Here is a 20,307-nt window from a genome sequence, read left to right on the forward strand (position 1 = left end):
CATGGATTTACACATGATCAGTAGAAAATAATAAATACTTACAGCACGGTTTATTCAGTTTCTTTCCGGTTCTAAGAAAGAACACACAAATCCAGCCTGTTTGGAGTGATTTGACCTAGCATTCAGCCAGGAAACAGGAAGATGCCTTATATGGTCTTGTCTCTGGCTGCTTCCTGTCTCGCAGAGGGAAAATATTATTAGTACACTCCAACAGTTTCCATGGTAACAAGAGTTTTGATAGCGCCAGGACAAACTGTGATCTGAATGAAATAGAAAAAGGATGCGGAAGCACACACACACTCTCGAGTCAGAACTGTTTCTGATGACACTTAAACAACCCTACCTTGGCCGTCTCATATGCATCCACTCAAACCACCATTATCAGACAGTGCGTGTAGGAGTGCTGACCCGCCATGACCCGTCCACTGTTTCGTCTCGGCGGATTTGTGCTTTGTTCGCGCCATTAGCAGCCCCGCGGAGGTGCGTCCGGGGCCGTTGTAGCACGCCGCTGCCGTCCAATCAAATCCATTTGAGTTCCGGGAGAGTGCGGTGCTCCTGGAGACATTATTCCAATTACTCTCCACGTGGACCTGAAAGGGTCCCTGCACCCTGACTGGCGGCAACCGGGAGCGAAAACCAATTTACAGCACAGCCAGTAACTTCGCTCACACTTGCTGCTGCCATGGCAACCAGCAAGAAACACATATAACTGGCTTTATCCTAACACTGTGCTGTGTTTAAAAGTGAGAATGAGGATTGGGTCCCGAGCGTGCCGACCGTCCTGATGGGAATAGTGCGCGGGGGCAGCTTGAGGATATCCAGCACAGGTAGAAAGATGGAATAGCCCAGTGAGCTGCTTCTTAGTGTTGGTATTTATTTTTTTTTTAGTTAGGTGGTTGTCGGTGGTTTTTGGAGTTATGTTTCTGGTTTAATTGGATGTTCTTTTCCTCACAGGGATCCCAGCACAGCGGTTCCTCTTTGTCTCTGGCCTCTACCAAAGTCTGCAGTATGGATGAGGAGGAAGGGCCCGTGAGTGATGGTAAGAAATCAAGCAAAGAAATTAATTTTAGTACTTCAACTTGTTTAATTTTTTAAAAGGATTAGTTCACTCCTAAATTTAAATTTCCTGATAATTTACTCACCCCCATGTCATCCAAGATGTTCGTGTCTTTCTTTCTTCAGTCGAAAATGTTTTTTTCTCCATATTGTAGACTTCAATGGGAGCCTAGTCTCGCGTAGCCAGACCTTCAGAATGACGGCTGAAGGTCTGGAATTCATGGCAGCTTTAATTGGCCAAGGCCCGCCCATAAGTCCGTTTGACCGACATGTCAAACAACCAATCACAGTTCGTTTCGTTCAGCATCTAGTGAAACAATTGCCCCCACAACAACAGACTGGCATGCAACAAGTCAGTCATTGAAATAACCAGCATTGAAAGTTAACGAAGAAGAGGGAGAACAAGCAGTAAGTCAGTAATTTGTTCGCGAACGTCGCAAATGTGTTTAACAACAACGGCGTCTGCATAAGCACCTTTTAGCAAAACGCGAGTAAATCAGTCTGCGCTTTGTTTCCCGGCAGACAGAAAATAAACGTGACACTCGCATGTTCCGGAAATCCGATCAAATTCAACTAATCAGATCATGACTTCGACATTCCTGAAGTGTTTCCAGTTAAGTTTACCATATGCATCAGACGTTTAGCCAACGTTCCGTGGGCGTGACGCCTGAGGCTGAGACTAATGGGAGCCAAGCACTCTCCCAGCCGAGGAATAAGGGTCTTATCTAGAAACGATCTGTCATTTTCTAAAAAAAAAAAAAAACAACACCATGCATTACGTAATCACATTGGAAAGGTCATGCGTGGTAAATTCTTCGTCTTTGTGCTTTGGTTTGAAAAGATAGGGTAGGGTGAAAAAGTCCATCTCATTGTGTCCTCCGACTTTAAAATCCTCCGACATCGTTGTTTTACCTTTTTTAAAAATAGTGTTTGACTTTCTTTGCACATTTGCTTTTTAAACACTGGGTCGGTACTTCCACAATGTGACTACGTAGTGACTAGTGCACGATCAGCATTTGTGGTTAAAAAGTAATAAATTTTTTTTTTTTTTTTTTAGAAAATGAACAATTGTTTCACTAGATAGGACAGTTATTCCTTAGCTGGGATTGTGTAGAGCCCTTTGAAGCTGCATTGAATACCTATTGAAGTCCAGTATATAGAGAAAAATCCTGGGTTGTTTTCCTCAAAAACCTTCATTCCTTTTCGACATAAGAAAGAAAGACATGAACATCTTGGATGACATGGTGGTGAGTAAATTATCAGGAAATTTTAATTCTGGAGTGAACTAATCCTTTAAATTTAAAATTTTAATTAATATTTATATTTTATTTCAGCTTTATTTCAAATACAGTGAGGGGAAAAAAATATTTGATCCCCTGCTGATTTTGTACGTTTTCCCACTGACAGTGAGAAACAGAATAACAAAAAAATCCAGAAAAATTAATTTCAAAAAAGTTATAAATTGATTTGCATTTTAATGAGTGAAATAAATATTTAGTGGCAAAATCCTTGTTGGCAATCACAGAGGTCATATGTTTCTTGTAGTTGGCCACCAGGTTTGCACACATTTTGGGGATTTTGTCCCACTCCTCTTTGCAGATCCTCTCCAAGTCATTAAGGTTTCATGGCTGAAGTTTGGCAACTCAAACCTTCAGCTCCCTCCACAGATTTTCTATGGGATTAAGGTTTGGGGACTGGGAAGGCCACTCCAGTACCTTAATGTGCTTCTTCTTGAGCCACTCCTTTGTTGCCTTGGCCGTGTGTTTTGGGTCATTGTGATGCTGGAATACCCATCCACAACCCATTTTCAATACCCTGACTGAGGAAAGGAGGTTCTCAGCTAAGATTAGATGGTGCCATGGCCCTGTCCATTGCTCCTTTGATGTGGGGCAGTTGTCCTGTCCCCTTAGCAGAAAAACACCCCCAAAACATAATGTTTCCTCCATTTTTGATGGTGGGGATGGTGTTCTTGGGGTCATAGGCAGCATTCCTTCTCCTCCAAACGCGGCGAGTTGAGTTGATGCCAAAGAGCTCAATTTTGGTCTCATCTGACCACAACACTTTCACCCAGTTCTCCTCTGAATCATTCAGTTGTTCATTGGCAAACTTCATTGAGGCCTGTACATGTGCTTTCTTGAGCAGAGGGACCTTGCGGGTGCTGCAGGATTTCAGTCCTTCATGGCGTAGTGTGTTGCCAATTGTTTTCTTGGTGACTATGGTCCCAGCTGCCTTTAGATCATTGACAAGATCCTCCTGTGTAGTTCTGGGCTGATTCCTCAGCGTCCCCTTTAAGAGAGTGCTCCTAATCTCAGCTTGTTACCTGTATAAAAGACACCCGGGAGCCAGAAATCTTTCTGATTGATAGGGGATCAAATATTTATTTCACTCATTAAAATGCAAATCAATGTATAACTTTTTTAAATATGTTTTTCTGGATTTTTTGTTGTTATTCTGTCTCTCACTGTTAAAAATAAACCTACCATTAAAATTATAGACCGATAATTTCTTTGTCAGTGGGCAAACTTACAAAATCAGCAGGGGATCAAATATTTTTTTTCCCTCACTATACCATACCAAAAACAATTTTTATATTTACTGTTTAGGCATTGCAGTAACTTGACCTTTTCTAAACCCATGCATTATAATTGCATTCAGACTTTCTTCCAAAGAGCTATGCAACTCTTTGATGTTATGCAAATACGGGAGGTTTTGAATTTATTAATGAGAAGACCCTTTGTTAATCAAAGAAGCTTTATAGTTGCTCAGTGCCACCAAGTAAAGTTGTTGTTCTCAAGAGTGTGTCTGCAGTGGAGGTCATCAACAAACGCTTCATTTGAAGGTTTTGCGTAGATGATCATTACACAATTATTTCCACTTCAGTGTACACGGTGTAGCTGACTGTAATGTACTAATGAAAGCATCCCTTCAGTACACAGAGGTGTGTACCGAATGCAGGGTTATCGTCTTGTTCTCTGAGCTGCATTCAAAGAGATTCTCAGACTAGGAATGTTGGTTGAGAATCAAATTTCTCCACTGCCTACAGAGATTTCAGTCATAAAAACAGATTCTGAATGAGGCCCACTCAGTCTTGCTCTAATTTTTTTTCTTTGCCGTCTGCAGCCGAGCCTTTGGAGGAGACGCCGATACCCACAGTCCCGAGCTCTATTTCAGATCGGTACAAAGTGGGGCGAATGATCGGAGATGGGAACTTTGCCGTGGTCCATGAATGTGTGGAGCACTCGACTAGCAGAGCGTATGCTCTGAAGATCATCAACAAAGGCAAATGCAGAGGAAAGGTGAGATAGAAGCATTGTGATATTGTCAATAGAATTCTTTAGTCATAAGTAGCACGGGTATGTTTGTAGCAATAGCCAAAAATACATTGTATGGGTCAAAATGATCAATATTATTGAAGATATTTTGTAAATTTCCTACCATAAGTATATCAAAACTTTTTGATTAGTAATACGCATGGATAAGAGCTTAATGTAGATGACTTGCACCCTCAGAATCCAGATTTTCAAATAGCTGTATCTCGGCCAAATACTGCCCTATCCTAACAAACCACACATCAGTGGAAAGCTTATTTATTTTGATTTTCAATTTCAAAAAATTGACCCCTATGACTGGTTTATATATGGTCCACATATATATTTTTATTCTAAATCTTTTTCTCCTGCACAGGAGCATATGATCCAGAATGAGGTGGCTATCCTCAGAAGAGTGAAACATCCAAACATTGTGTTGCTGATTGAGGAAATGGACACTTACAGTGAACTCTACCTGGTCATGGAGCTTGTCAAGGTGTGTACTACAGCATGCGCAAACTGTCATTTAAACGCAGACAGAAAGATTAACGAAAATCCAGTCACAACGGGTTTAATACGTCTTGTGGAGATCTGAATGAATTTTGAAGCTCTTGGTAGGTCCTTGTAATGGCTGCCCTGTGCAGTTGTGCTGGCTCTGTTGAACTGAGCGTTATTTTAAGCTGCTGTTCCACTTACTCGACTCTTTGAGGGGATTTCTGCCATGTGAACAGCAAACCAGGCCACCATGAACTTTCTGCCTGCTTTGTATAAACAACTTGACCTCAAGAAAACTTGCTTGGAAGCAAAACCCAACACTGGAACCACTCTGTTCACAAACATTGCTCTAGTTGTCAAAGATACCTCAAACTACAGCTGGGTGGAAGGCAATAGAAAGTGTCTATCCATCAATATTTTGCTGTATTTTGTGAATCGTGGAATGTAAAAAGAGCACTTAAGGCTCGTTCTAAGATGATATTGCTATCATTGTAGCTGTGATGTGGACCTCCCTCTGTAACAGAGTTAGAACGATTATTAAAACTGCATAGTTATTGTACCTAGTGTGCAGAAAAATGTCCTGATAATTTACACACCCCCATGTCATCCAAGATGTTTATGTCTTTCTTTCCTCAGTCAAAAAGAAATTAAGATTTTTGAGGAAAAATTCTGGCTTTTTCTCCATATAGTGGACTTCAATGGTGATCAACGCGTTGAAGGTCCAAATTGCACACAGTTTCAATGCACATTAAAAGGGCTCTACACGATCCCAGCCGAGGAGTAAAGGCCTTGTCTAGCGAAACGAATGATCATTTTCTAACAAAAAAAAAGGATATACCTTTAACCGGAAATGCACTAGCTTAACTTCACGCATTATGTAATCACGTTGGAAAGGTCACGCGTTGGCGGGAGAACCAACACAGTGTTTACAAAGCGTGCAAAGAAAGTCAAACGCACTTTACGAAAAAAGCTCAAAAAAATTATGTCAGATGATTTTGATGTTGGAGGATAAAAATGAGATGGAGTTTTTGACCTTTCCAACATGATTACATAGTGCATAAATTTGCAGACGTGCATCACATGGCTAGTGAAAGACAAGCATTTGTGGTTAAAAGGTATATACATTTTTTATTTTTTAGAAAATGACAGATTGTTTCACTTGATAAGACTCTTATTCCTCAGCTGGAATTGTGTAGAGCCCTTTGAAGCTGCACTGAAACTGCAATTTGGACCTTCAACCAGTTGGCTCCCATTGAAATCCACTATATAGAGAAAAATCATGGGATGTCTTCCTCAAACAAAAATTCTTTCTCGAGTGAAGAAAGATATGAACATCTTGGATGACATGGGGGTGAGTAAAGTATCAGGAGTGAATAAATCCTTTAAACACAAGAGAGAACCACATAGTTCTCTTGGCTGAACATCTTTAGTAGCTTTAATAAGAATCAATGTATATTAAATTCATATAAATATCTCATTTTTTTTGTTATTTGCATCTTAATTCTTATTTTTAGGGAGGAGATCTTTTTGATGCCATCACCTCCGCCAACAGATACACTGAGCGGGATGCCAGCGGCATGCTGTACAACCTGGCCAATGCTATCAAGTACTTACACAGCCTTAACATCGTCCACAGAGACATCAAGCCAGAGAACCTTTTGGTAAGATATTAACTCGCCATCCTTCCTTTTTTGTTTCCTTTCCAAAAAGTACTTCAGAGAAAGTCATCCTGACATGTCTGACACATGTCACAGGTACAAGCGCAACACTTATCGCATCCTAAAGTGGCGCTGTTTGATCACCAGCCTCCACAACCGTGTGGTCCTGTGTGTACGTGCCAAGGAAAGGAACGGATGAAAGTCATAGGTCTTGTGGGCTGGAACTATACAAGTGTGTTTGGAGAAAGAGAGATGATTGCTGCGAGCTCTTTGACTGAGTCTAGACCAGCCACCTACTGACTGACTGTATACGTGTGATATCACTTCTGCAGCGGAAGAACTGAGATGTGACTCACACATTGACAGATCACAGACTGTACTGTTCTCCAAGGCTGCTCTAGTACGAACCTTTTACCAGACATCATTTATGAATCAATGGCTCATACGTGGCCCCTTCCTCCGCTGATTCAAGACGGAAATGTTGTTTATGAAGCCCTGTTTGTGATCTGGGGAATTTGTCGAGAAATCCTGCAGGTCTTATAATTGAAAATGTGACCTGCTAACTGTGAATAAAACCGTCTGTTTCTCAACCGCACTCCAGTGAGCTAGAAAAAACTGTGCGCTGGCTCACATATGCGCTTGCTCGCTTTCTGTGTGTCAAAGATAATCGCTTGTGGCTGGAAGCATGCATGTCAAATGCACCTTGCAGTGCAGAATCAGGCTTTTTCAAAACGCATCACTTTACATATTATATAACGGCAAACACAAAGCCGGCCAAGCTTAGAATGCTCCTGTTTCTTTTTAGCATCCGTGGAATTTAGGTTAAAGACATTAAATGCACAAATATCTGTTTATTTGAAGCCAGTGCATATTTTTTGACACGTTCAGCTTGGGAATTCAGAGCCGGATGTGTCATTTTCACAGATTGCTTTGAGGAGACTAGGTTGTTTTTGGTCTAATGTTGTTTTTGGCTTCGATTCACAGGTGTATGAGCATCAAGATGGAAGCACATCCTTGAAGCTGGGCGACTTTGGCTTGGCCACTGTGGTAGATGGACCCCTGTACACTGTCTGTGGAACACCCACATATGTAGCACCAGAGATTATCGCAGAGACCGGGTGAATATTTTAACACGTTTGCACAAATCTGGGTCATTGAATGTGTTATAGTTTTTTTTTTTTTTTCAGACTCGTGTGATGTTAGGATAAAATCTAGTACTAAAACAACACCTTTTGTTTGCTGTTAGGTATGGCCTTAAGGTAGATATCTGGGCGGCTGGGGTCATCACATATATTCTCCTCTGTGGATTTCCTCCATTTCGTGGGTAAGTTTAATGTTTATGACAAAATATGATTTATGTCAGAGGGTTTTGCATATACCAAAAATATTGCTTTTCAAAATCGTTTTAAAAATGTCGAAAATTATCATTTTATCCAGTAGAAAAATGGTCTACATGTCTAAGATTCATTCTTAAATACATTTTAGCTGTGTATGTAGTACAGCTTTGAGTAATGTAATCAAAGCTGTAAGGTTATGTAAGATGTTACAGCGCCACCCTGTGGCTATTTGTCGTACTGTTAATGAACGCATTGAAACGAGCTCCCCCTGTTGATGCTTATACGAAGTTGCACTCTTTATTTCAGGAGCACTGATGATCAAGAAGCTCTGTTTGACCAGATACTACTTGGACAGTTAGAATTCCCTCTTCCATACTGGGACAATGTATCAGACTCAGCCAAAGTAAGTGGAATATGTCTGGATTAATAAATAAATAAATATATGTTAAAAAAAAAAACAATTTTACAATACATAATATCTGGGGTTTTTTAAGAAAAAAAAGTCATATGTGTTGTTTTTCAAAAGCAAAAACTATGCTAATAAATAACAGTTGGGCTTAATAAATATAAATATAATAAATATGTGGATTTAAAGAAAAAATACTAATATGTGCTGTTTAAAAATGAAAATTATAAATAATAATAAATGTTATTTTAATAAAATTATTTAAAAAAAATATATATATATATATATATATATTGATATGATATGATAATGATATGATAATAAATAATATGTGGGTTTTAAAGCAATAAATAATTTGTGAAGTTTCAAAAGCAGAAATAATGAAAATAATATGTTTTTAAAAAAAAGCAAAATAGTATGATGATAAATAATATTCCATCTTTTTAAAATCAAAATAATAATTACATGATAAATATGTGTGTTTTAAAGCAAAATATGATAATAAATAATAAGTGTTTTATAAAAGTATGTAAAAAAAAGTATGTTAATACATAATATTTAAAAAAAAACTTTTTAAAATCTAATTAAAAATGATATGTTGATAAATCTTTGGGTTTCTAAAGCAACATTACATGATAATAACAAATAAAGCTAAATATTGTGTGTTTTTCTTTTTTTAATTCTTTGATATGTGGGTTTTCAAAGCTAAATAATATGATAATAAATAAGTGTTTTTTAAAAGCAAAAATGTAAGATTATTTATATATATATATTTATATTATATATATATTTGGGCTTTATAAAATCTAAATTCAAATTAAATGACAATAAATAATATGTGGGTTTTTAAAGCAAAATAATATGACAAATAATTTGTGGTGTTTTAAACGCAAAAATTATGTTTTTTTAAAGCAAAATAGTATGATAACAAATGATATTTAAGCTTTTAAAATTCTAAATAAAAATATATATGATACTAAATAATATTTGGGTTTCTAAAGCAAAACAATATGATAATAATAAATAAAGCAAAAGAATGTGTTTTTTAAGCTAAATTATATGATAAATAATATGTGGGTTTTTAAAGCTAAAATTACGGTAATAAAAAAATTGTTTTTAAAGAAAAATAGTATGATAATAAATATTTGGGCTTTTAAAATCAACATAATATGGTTATACTAACAATATGATCATTTCGAAATTAAATTTAGAATTCAAATTTAAAATGTTTAAAATTAAATCAAGTTTTGGTTTAAAAAAGCCTATATACTACTGTTATTAAACAGTAATACTTTTTTTTTTTATAAAAAAAAAAAAAAATGTTTTGGAGTGTTTTGGGGTTTCATGACCCTTTAAGTTATTGTGTTCACCAATTGAAGGCCAAGATTGACATTAGGGTTTGGCACTAACTCTCTTTGTCCCGCCTTGTCTCCTCAGGAGCTGATAGTGTCTATGCTGCAAGTGGAAGTGGATCAGAGATACACAGCGCTGCAGGTGCTGGAACATCCCTGGGTCACTGTGAGTAATTCAACCTGAACATATCTTTACTGCTAAATTATAGGACTGACACAGTCTTAGTACTTTGTTTAGTAACTACAGTAACTGACAGGCTGCATTTCAATGGCTTTATTTCAGAATGACGGTCTGTCAGAAAACGAACACCAGCTGTCAGTGGCGGGAAAGATCAAGAAGCACTTTAACACCGGGCCCAAGCCCAGCAACAACACCCCGGGAGTGTCTGTGATGACGGTAAGCCCACACTGACTGTCAAAGCCTGAAGTTAAGAATCAGACGCTAAATAAACATTAAAGAGCCAGTGAGCTGAGTACCAGACACACCATGTGTGATGGACAGCTTTTATGGGAGGAAAAAGAGTTCAAACACTGTAACACTTTGAAATGATTTTCTGTACGAACAGTTAAAATGAAATTTCAACTGATGATTTGAGTGTTTTCTGAGCGTTGTCTGAGCTCCACTGATTTCTCTTCGCTTAGCTCGACCATGACTTTTCCATCCAGAGATCAGGGTCGTTGGATTTCTATCAGAACCCGGGCATGTTTTGGATCAGGTAACGCCATGTGTCCACTGCAGCACGCTAGCCCCTGTCTTGTTGAACCCCAATGTGGGCACCGAATCCTGCTTATGGCTGCTGTGGTCATTTATGTTGCCTGTGTGTGAAAGGCTTCAGTCCAGCTGGAGAGAATGTGCATGTGCTTCTGCATCATGGCAACTGGCATATTTTATGTGCTTTTCCCTCAGTGTGCTGCTTCTGTCACTGTCCTGCTTCTAACCAGCTTCTCAACATTGTGCAGAAATAAAATGCTCAGTAGTCAATCCCACAGGTGTCACCATTTGTTTAATAGAAACTCACTTTTAATGAAGAAACTAAATATATATATTTATTAGTATTAAAGGAACCGTATGTAGGATTGTGGCCAAAACTGGTACTGCAATCACTTTCAAAATACTGTAGAACGGTGTATCCCCTCCCGCTGCCCCCTGACTCGAGGTTGCCAGCTAAGCTGTAGGACTAGGCTGCAACAAGGAGCTTCCAATGGCAAGTGACGAGTCTTACACAGTCATTTGTTTTTCTTCTGTTAATGTTTATGCTTCACAAGAGATGTTTTGCGAAGTAATTATGTATCGCAAAAATTTACAGATGGCGATTAGCCAAATATTTCGTAAAGATGTACTGTAATACCACATTTCAGTCGGAACATAGATTGTTCTCATACCCTGCTAGTGATGCGATATAAAGCTTTTTATGGACGCATTTAGCACGGGCGACCGCGGAAAATCCACTGTGTACGGAAGCAAAGTTAGCCAAACATAGATGAATCTTACCTGTCAAGGAGAAAATTAGCAACGTTGGCGTCTGTTTTCAAATTCTTCTCCGTTTTCAGCCGTCTCCATCATTCAAAGGCATCTCCTATACAAATCCTTGTTTTATTTCGGACTTTGTCACGACGTATTTCGGATTCATAACGAGGTCTTTTAGGTTTCGTAACTTTATACATGTTTTATCCGACTCGTTCTTAGCAGCAGCTGTAACTAACTAGAGCTTAGCTGGCAACCCGTCTCACAAAACTCTACTGACTTCGTGATTGGTAGATAGCTGTGGGGTGGAGCCTCAGACCAAAACACAAAACGACAACAATAACATCAGTTGAGGGCTGCAACTCTCACTTTTAAATGACAATATCCTGGCCGGACCACTGTTGTCAGTGATATAAGTATTTGAAATGAACATGATTTCTTAATGTCTAGGGACATGTCAGGGCCATTTTATGATTAACTGACATAAATTTCTTACATATGGTTCCTTTAAATGTACACTACAAATCACAAGCTTAGGGTCAGTCATTTTTTTTCTTTCAGTTTTTTTTTAAGCAAGGATGCAAATGAATACTGAGAAAATGGTAACGCTTTACAATAAGGTTCATTGGTTAATATTAGTTAACTACATTCGTTAAGATGAACTAAGAATGAACAATACTTTAGCATTTATTAATCTTTTTAGCAGTGATAATAATAAAAAAAAATTCAGCACCAAATCAGCACATTTGAACGATTTCTAAAGGATCATGTGACACTGAAGACTGGAGTAATGATGCTGAAAGTTACAGTTTAAAATATTTAAAATAGAAAATAGCTATTTTAAATCATATTTCATAGTATTAGAGTTAGTACTGAATTTGTATTTATTTATTTTTTAATAAAAATTATTTCAAAAACATAACTTGAAGTAGAACACCAAACTTTTGAACTGTAGTGTATTTACATTTAATTTATTGGTATTATTATAATTCATTTTTTAAATTAAATTAAATATATGTAAACTACGAGCCAACATTTTTTGAACGGTAAGATTTTTAATAATTTTTTAAAGACTGCATTTATTTGATTCAAAGTACAGCAAAATTGTAAAATATTTTTACTATTTAAAATAACTGTTTTCTACTTGAATTTTTTTTTTCCGTTACTCCAGTCTTCAGTGTCACATGATCCTTCAGAAATCATTCTAATATTTACTAATAATCATTTTAATATTTGCTGTTAAAAAACTTTACTATTATTATCATTAATATTTAAAACAGTTGAGTAATTTTTTTTTAATTCTTTGATGAATAGAAAGATCCAAAGATCAGCATTTATCTGAAATAAAAAGAATGTACACTATACCATTCAAAAGCTTGGAATCAGTAAAATTGTTAATTTATTTTTTTATTTTTGGAAAATAAATTATATTTTTAATAAATTATAGAATTTTACATTTTACATTTTTTTTTTTTACATTTGTAATGTTACAAAAGATTTCTATTTCAGATAAATGCTGCTCTTCTGAACTTTCTATTCACAAAAGAAAAAAAAATCTACTCTGCTGTTTTTAACATAATATTTTTTTCTTTTTTGAAAAATCAGAATAGAATGATTTCTGAAGAGTCATGTGACTGGAGGACTGGAGTAATGATGCAAAAAAATCAGCTTTGAAATCACAGGAATAAATTACATTTTTAAATATGTTTAAATTTAAAATACACAATTATTTTAAATAGAAAAATATTTCATAATTTTACAGTTTTTGCTGTACTTTGGATCTAATAAATGCAGGCTTGGTGAGCAGAAGAGTCTAATAAAAAAAAACAAAAAAACATAAAAAATCTTCTGATTGGTAGAGTATATATTTTTTACCCCAAATTGTCTTTTGGTGACCTTTGGGAGTGACTTTATTTGGAGTATTTTATTTTGCACTCATGCACATGTTCTGTCACATGACTAAAACTCCCCCTTCTTTCATCAGACCACCGCTCTTGATAAGGAGAGGCAGATTCTCCGACGAGGATGCCACCAGAATGTGAGCGCAGCTCCCTGGACCACCCAGCCGACCTGTAGCCTCCACATCCCAGCCTTTACTCCTAGTCTGCACCTCGACCCCCTGTCCCAGCCGCCCAGCGGACTTCCCGCTCCGGCCCTCATCCCCAGTCCACATCCCTCTACCACCAACGCCACCGCCACCACCACGCCCGAGTCTGAAGACTTTTCCGCCTGCTCCACGGAGACAGTTCGTTCCCTCTTCTCCCCTTTCTAGCATTGAAAGGGAAGGGAACGAGTGGAAAGGGCACTAAATGAGAAGGAGGGTTTATGAGGATTCGGAACGCGGCCGAGTGGACTGATGAACTGAACCATTTTGTAATCTGATCACAGGGAAAACGATGACCGTCAAGAAGGGGTTTTCTTGTTTATTTATGGTCATTATAATAACTTTTCATTTATTTATACATAATAAATACATTTTCTTTTTTATTCGAGTTCAAAAATGTCTTTTTCTGTTGAAGCACTTTAGAAATGTGATGTTTTTATGGGTCCGGTATTGTTCACAGGTTTCAGAAAGAAAACTGTAAGGACATTTAGCTAATTTGATTCTTGGAAATTAGTACCCCGTGTTCCTAAAAACCTTTCTTAGCAGACTGAAAACTATTTGAATTGCCGATACCTCTTCAGAGATCAAGTCGTACGCGGATTTCCTTTCTATTGTGGTCGCACAGCTTTTGTTCATACGCGAGATGGGGACCTTTTTTTGTAATCAGTGTAAATAATATAATTTCAATTATTTTGATATTGACAATATATTTCTTTATCTTAACTAGACAATGTAAGTCACATTTAACCATTTTTGCAGTTTTTAGGTATATGGAACATAAGCACAAATGCATTGTGGGGAAAGACATAAGCAACATTCCTTAATACAGGGTCAGCTCTTGGAAATACAAATGCCAGCGGTTCGGTCTGAGAAATTTCTTTTCATGAACGCGGGACATTGATTCAGTGGTACCTCTGTGTCATGAGAAGCGCTGCTGTTAGTGTCAGGAGGTCAGATTAGGCTTGAGTGTTTCTGAAGTGCAGTAAGAGGTGTTCTAGTAACTCATAGCCCTGCTTACTGTGTCATTGTCTTCTCTCATTAGTGCATGGAATACAGAGTGGCTCTTACATTATAATTTGAGACATTATCTTATTAAAAAATATATTCTAACCACATTTTGTCGTTGTTTATTGATGCTGAGTAACCCAGGCTTTCTATTTATCAATTTAGGATTTAATTACCACGCAATCAGTCATCTCTATACTGCCAAGCTGCAGGTTCATTCAAATTCCAGTAATCAGTTAACAATGCCACTGAATCTAACAAAACTTGCATAATTTGCTAATTATTGCTGCTGAAAATGGTGAACTATTGTCATCTTTTGGGCTGTTTTAAAGCATTTGGAGTACTACAGACTGACAAAAGTTGTAACAAATCCAGGAGAAGACTGCAAAGATGTTTGTGGTTGGCCAAACTGAACCTGGAGCAAGAATCTTGACAACATTCATGTTTGTTCTTTCATTTCCGGTTAGGTAGATAAAATATTAAGGTGCGTTCCATTCGACCGTAAGTGGACTGCGAAGTGGACTTCACAGGGTATTCCGCCATCTTAAGTGAGATTCCAAATCGAAGGGAGTGAACATGTTCAGTTCGAAGGGCACTGTGAACGGCATAGGGAATAAGGGAACATCAGTACTTCACTTCACAGGAAGTGGACGGGGAAAACTACCCAACTGTAAATGCGCACCGCGTCACCAGTTTGAAGTAACCATGGAGCAGAGCCGTTGAAGTTTTTTTTAAAGGCTCTGAAATGGAGCGGTTGCAATAAATGTTGTTATTATTATACAAATTAGAGTGTTTATGAATGGTTATGGCGATTCATGTTACATTTGCATATTGTATTTTATGAATGAAAGTAAAACTGGCGGGGTGAAGCTCTGTCTTGTTTTATTTAATGTTACCACAGGATAGTTAAATACTAACGTTATAGTTATAGTTAAAGGCTGTGTGTGGGGAAAAAAGTGCGTGAGATAAGACCACAAAAATCTGTTAATCTGTTAACGGTCTAAACATATACATTTGGACTATATTTTTTAGATACATGCGTTTATATGTATTTAAATTTTAAAGTAAAATAAATTACAATATTTATTTATGTTAAATCATAATCTGCGTGACCCTGCAGTTGATTTGCTTTGATGACGTTCCAGGGCATTCCAAATGAGCGATTATTGTCAGCGAAGTCCACTTCAACGGATATACCGCGCTAAGGGAGTAGGGAGCAGTGAACACTGCGTAGGGACCCTGTCGATCGGAACGCACCTTTAGGCTAATATCTTAATTAATAGGCCTATGTCTCACTTCCTGCTTCCGGAACGCGGAGTAGGGAACAGTGTTGCCAGACGTACGATAATTATCGTATTTGTACCATAATTTTGACCTCTGTACGATGTACGATCAATAATACCACAATGTACGATAATTTCAGAATTTTGTGACACCATGGTCGTTGTAATTATAGAGCTTCTATTCTCAAAAGATCTAGCTGTGTGGATCCTACGTCTACCTTCATGATTGTGAGGAGACGTGAACGTGGCGTTACCCATGTCTTTCATCCAATCTTTCGTCTTCTCAACCAATATCATCGTGGAGAATGGCTCTCTCTCACCAGCACAAGTTAACGTTCCTGTCGTACTTAGGTCAGTTGTTTCAAAACTGAGGTTGTTAGTTTAACAATAAAGTATAGAAAATGAGTGCTGAAAAGGATATATCGCTGTAACATCTAGATTAATAGCTGTGTTTTGAACGTTTGACTCGGGTAATATAATTAGTTTAGCATTGCAATAAAGTATAGAAAATGAGTGCTGAAAAGGATAAATAGCTGTAACATCTAGATAAATATCTTTATTTTGAACGTTTGACTCAAATACGATAATTTTCTCCCAAATACGATAATTTTGAGCTTCTGGTACGATACTTGGACATTTCCAATCTGGCAACACTGGTAGGGAAAAAGAACTTCGGTCATTACTAGTTTCTAGCTTAACTACATTTCTCAGTAGCGTAGCGTGGTGGTAGCTTCGCTGTTTTCTGAATCAAATAGTTTTTCAGTAGCTAAGCTCTTTTGATCAAGTAGCGTCAACAAAAGCTACAAGCTATATATTTTCCTATACTTTAAGCTCAAATCGGAAATATAACTGCCACGGTTCACTGATCCTGGGTCAGTAAGCGGCGCCACCGCCACTAAACCTCGTGACGCCATTGGCTCGTTAAACTGTCAGTCAAACCGTATTATTCCTCCCGCCGCAGTTTGAAGCATCTCAGCTTGTTTGCAGACTTAAAGGTCCACTGAAGTGCCTTGAAACATGCAGCGTTATTCTACGTGGTGACGTACTTTTAACTGAAACAAAAACATATCGCCCAGCCCCGCCCACTTATTTTGAATAGCCAATAGCATTCCATTTATATCTGCTCGGGCCAGAGCCGTTAAGCTCGGTAAAGCTGCATTTGTAAGCTTATGACAGCCACAGACTAATAAATTACCCCACAGATTCAATATGAAACTCTTGCTAAAACAAAATAGTGATCATAATCATGCTGAGGCTGTGTAGTTTAATACATGCCGATCGCACATATGATCCGCTCCGTGTATTGCGTCTCTGTGTAGGGGGCGGGACCTTACGGACTCTAGAGAGCATTTGATTGGACAGAACGTTTGATGAGAAACTGAAGTGCACGGTGATATCATCAAAATCGTTGATTCATATTGGCGGAAGTGACGAGACTGTAAGTTTTGAATGCTCATATCTTGTAAACGCGAATTTTGTCGTTGTTTTGAAGCACACTAGCTTATTAATAATCTTAAGGCTAATTAATTCATGTTAAAAGCCAAAAAACTCTGATTTTGATTTCAGGGGGACTTTAAGGTAAATAAAGAACTGTTGACTGAAAAAGTACATGTTTTCTGTATTTATAATACACCACTGTATTTATAAAGGCTAATGTTTTTTTGCATTCGAGGAGATGAGAAAAGTGTGTCTTAGTCTAGCATTTGTTGTCGAGACAACCAAATTGCTTATGTGAAGCGCTGAATCTTTATATTTTGGCTAAATGTCAAAAAAAAAAAAAAAAAAAAAAAAAAAAACTGAGCGCCCACGTAGCAACAGAAAACTGCATAATCTGCAATGCAATTTAGTATTTCAGAATATAATAAATGTGATTTATAGTCCTAGCTGCTGTGACTTGTCGGTTTAATTTTCTACAATTTATGTTAGCGTGTTTTTTTAAAACCTTCGGCAAACTATTCCTAAATTTGGACGTTTCTACTTGAGAGTGTTCATTTACAATCCGAACCACGTCGTCGTAGGTGACTTTAGGCAAGTTACAGAGAGACTTGGTCCAGCGGTATTTATCGGCCTCCGCCATTGTAAAAAGCTAACCGGAACTGCCGTCTCCCCACTCAGAGACGTGCTTGTACGTATCTTTACCACTTATTATCTTTAGTTTGTCAAAATATTGCGCCCTTTCCTGCTTACTAAGTCCTTCTTTATATGATTTAGCAGTTTCCACACGTTTTTTCTCCGTGGTTTAGACAGCATTAATGCTGCCTTCATGTGCTATCGTAATTATGGTAAATACCAAAATCCGACATCTAAATTGCACATGAACACCCACTCACGTTGTAATTTCCACTGGAAAGCTCGAAATTTTTTATGATACCCGAGTTGCCGAGATGGGATAAACTTTGACCTTTCAACATGGCGGACAGCAACGGAACTATACTGAATGGTAAACATGATGTTAAAAGTAAAAAAAACTTATATAGGCTATATAAAATATATATACGTATATAGGCTTATATAAAAACTTATATAGGCTAGCTAAAACAGAACCATTAGTTAGTATTGTCTTTAAAAAAAAAACTACACTATTCATGATCAATAAGATATACAGCCTATCATTTATCGTTTGCGTTTTGATGCATCCTTTTCTTTCTGTAGCAGATGTATTAGGGAGTTTATAACCGTTTTAAAACTTTTACCCAAATAGCATGTGAGGACAAATTCCGAGTCCGCCATGTTTCTCTTCACTACGACAACAAAAGCACCTGAACACGACACACTGGTAATTTCCACTTCACAAGTGGAAAGCATCATCTTTCCCATATCACATGAAGGCAGCATTACTAGCAGAACGTATTCACTACATGGGCGTCGGAAGCAAAATAAATGTGGGTGGGTCCTCCCCACAGCAAAATTACTGGACTATATGAACATGATACCACTGTTACGGTTTAACTGGTTACCGTGTTATCTGGTGACCAACTTCCTGATTCAGGTCCTCCGCGCCAGATGTGAAGGACAGAACGCTGCAGATTCGCCGATTTTGAAAGCACAAACTGACGTGATATTAAGCTGTCTAATAAACGCACACTTGCTCATTACATGTTTTTGATATTCTTGTAAAGATGACAAATTATTGGTATGATCGCCCGTAGCGGCTGAAATACGGAAAATAAACAAAAAAGTCTGTTTGGCATGGGTTTCGAACACGCGCTAAAATTAGTCACTCTATGAAGCGACAGTAACGAACGCACGATTTTAGCAGAAATGTTTGTGTTGCACATCATAGAAAGCAACGCTGGCATCTGTTAATAATAATTGTTAGAGATAACTGGTTAATTTTGAGCTTTTTTGCGCTATTTTCATCTTCCGGGTTGTGTTTGGACAATATATTCATATTCTTTAAGAATATCTCAAAAAAGAGAAAAAAAAAAAAAAAACCCAGACTGTATCATTAGAAAGGTAGAAATGTTCCAAGTGTTTAAGATTGAGCACAGCGGTGTGTAGTGGTTCAAACAGAATCTAACTGCATGAACCATGTGTGTGCCATATGGTACCAAAACTGGCTTTTGTTTAATTATTGTACAGTTTTGAATTAAGTGTTTCATTTTGCAAAAGATTTGTGATGTTGTGCTACTTGTGTGTGTTGATGTGTGAATTGTGTGTAGGGTTTTGACAAAATGAGCCTTGTTTTTAAAATTGTGCCTAAGCAATCGTAAAAAAACTGTAAGCACGAATCATCCCATTATAACATCGTAGACGTGATGTAAATAAGAGAGATTCGAACTTCATTTGACTCTTGAGTGGGGGGGGATGGGGCGACCATTTATTTTTCTGCTGTAAGCATTTAAACAAGCAGTTAATCACACTCTTAAAAAATAAAGGTGCTTCATGATGCCATAGAAGTACCTTTTTGTCTAAATGGTTCCATAAAGAACCTTAAACATCTGAAGAACCTTTCTGTTTCACAAAAGGTTCTTTGTGGCAAATAAGGTTCTTTAGATTATAAAAAGGTAAGAAAGAAATGGTTCTTTAAAGAACCTTTGACTGAATGGAACCAAAAATGGTTCTTCTATGGCATCGCTTAAAGAACCTTTTGAAGCACCTTTATTTTTAAGGGTGTAGAGCTTCTCCTTATTTTTATATTTTAGACATCCATCAATTATGGCTTTCACTTTGGAGACAGGCTATGGCAGCGCAGCTGGAAGAGATCTTCAAGCGCACACAATATGCAAAAACTTGCCACAAATATAAATAAATAACAATGAATGTGTCGGGGCGGAAAGAGTAAGGCTAATTTGAATTATTTATTAATAAACTAGTGTATTCTGAGTCAGTGTAGCAAAGATCCTGACTCGCAATCTCCTTTTTGGATGCGCCTTTAGAGAGAAATTCATCTTTACGGATTACATAATGAGAGAGTTTTTGTTTTCTATTTGTTTTATTTCGTTAAGCAATAATTTAAAACTATTTTATACGTTTTGTTGAGTGCACACAAATAAAAGTACACCCTTTAGAGTTCCGAATGATTTACTACTCTTACCTTTGTGAGCAAAAATGACAATTTTAAATTGCTTCCACTGAAAAAAATGCAAGTGATCACGCTGGCGCCTCATGTTCTGCAAAGCGTCTTTAGCTTCCACTCTCTGCACAAACTATTGGATATGCGCCTAATACCGTACATTTATCTCTAGGTTTAACGTTTAAACTAACATTGTTTAATACTTGAACTGTTTCATATCTATATATTTTAGGCAAATCGTGATGATTTGAGAAGGCAAACTGATCAAACAGACTCTGATCAGTCTTCCACTGGGCACTATACTTAAAAAATAAAACAATTC

General features: G+C 37.4%; 1 protein-coding gene across 1 annotated transcript in view; it reads left to right on the forward strand.

The window, feature by feature from the left end:
- dclk1a (doublecortin-like kinase 1a) overlaps positions 1-14,288 on the forward strand; it is a 72,565-nt gene extending 58,277 nt beyond the window's left edge. Inside the window, exons 7-16 of the mRNA XM_073829234.1 lie at positions 955-1,039; positions 4,177-4,352; positions 4,741-4,860; positions 6,374-6,520; positions 7,502-7,635; positions 7,764-7,841; positions 8,161-8,257; positions 9,698-9,778; positions 9,896-10,009; positions 13,062-14,288. Of these exons, the coding sequence (XP_073685335.1) occupies positions 955-1,039; positions 4,177-4,352; positions 4,741-4,860; positions 6,374-6,520; positions 7,502-7,635; positions 7,764-7,841; positions 8,161-8,257; positions 9,698-9,778; positions 9,896-10,009; positions 13,062-13,349 (1,320 nt within the window). The 3' untranslated portion in view covers positions 13,350-14,288. The remainder of the gene's footprint in view (positions 1-954; positions 1,040-4,176; positions 4,353-4,740; positions 4,861-6,373; positions 6,521-7,501; positions 7,636-7,763; positions 7,842-8,160; positions 8,258-9,697; positions 9,779-9,895; positions 10,010-13,061) is intronic.
- Positions 14,289-20,307: the final 6,019 nt, after the last annotated feature.

This window comes from Garra rufa, chromosome 23 (assembly GCF_049309525.1).
Source record: "Garra rufa chromosome 23, GarRuf1.0, whole genome shotgun sequence".
NCBI classification, from domain to species: Eukaryota; Metazoa; Chordata; class Actinopteri; order Cypriniformes; family Cyprinidae; genus Garra; species Garra rufa.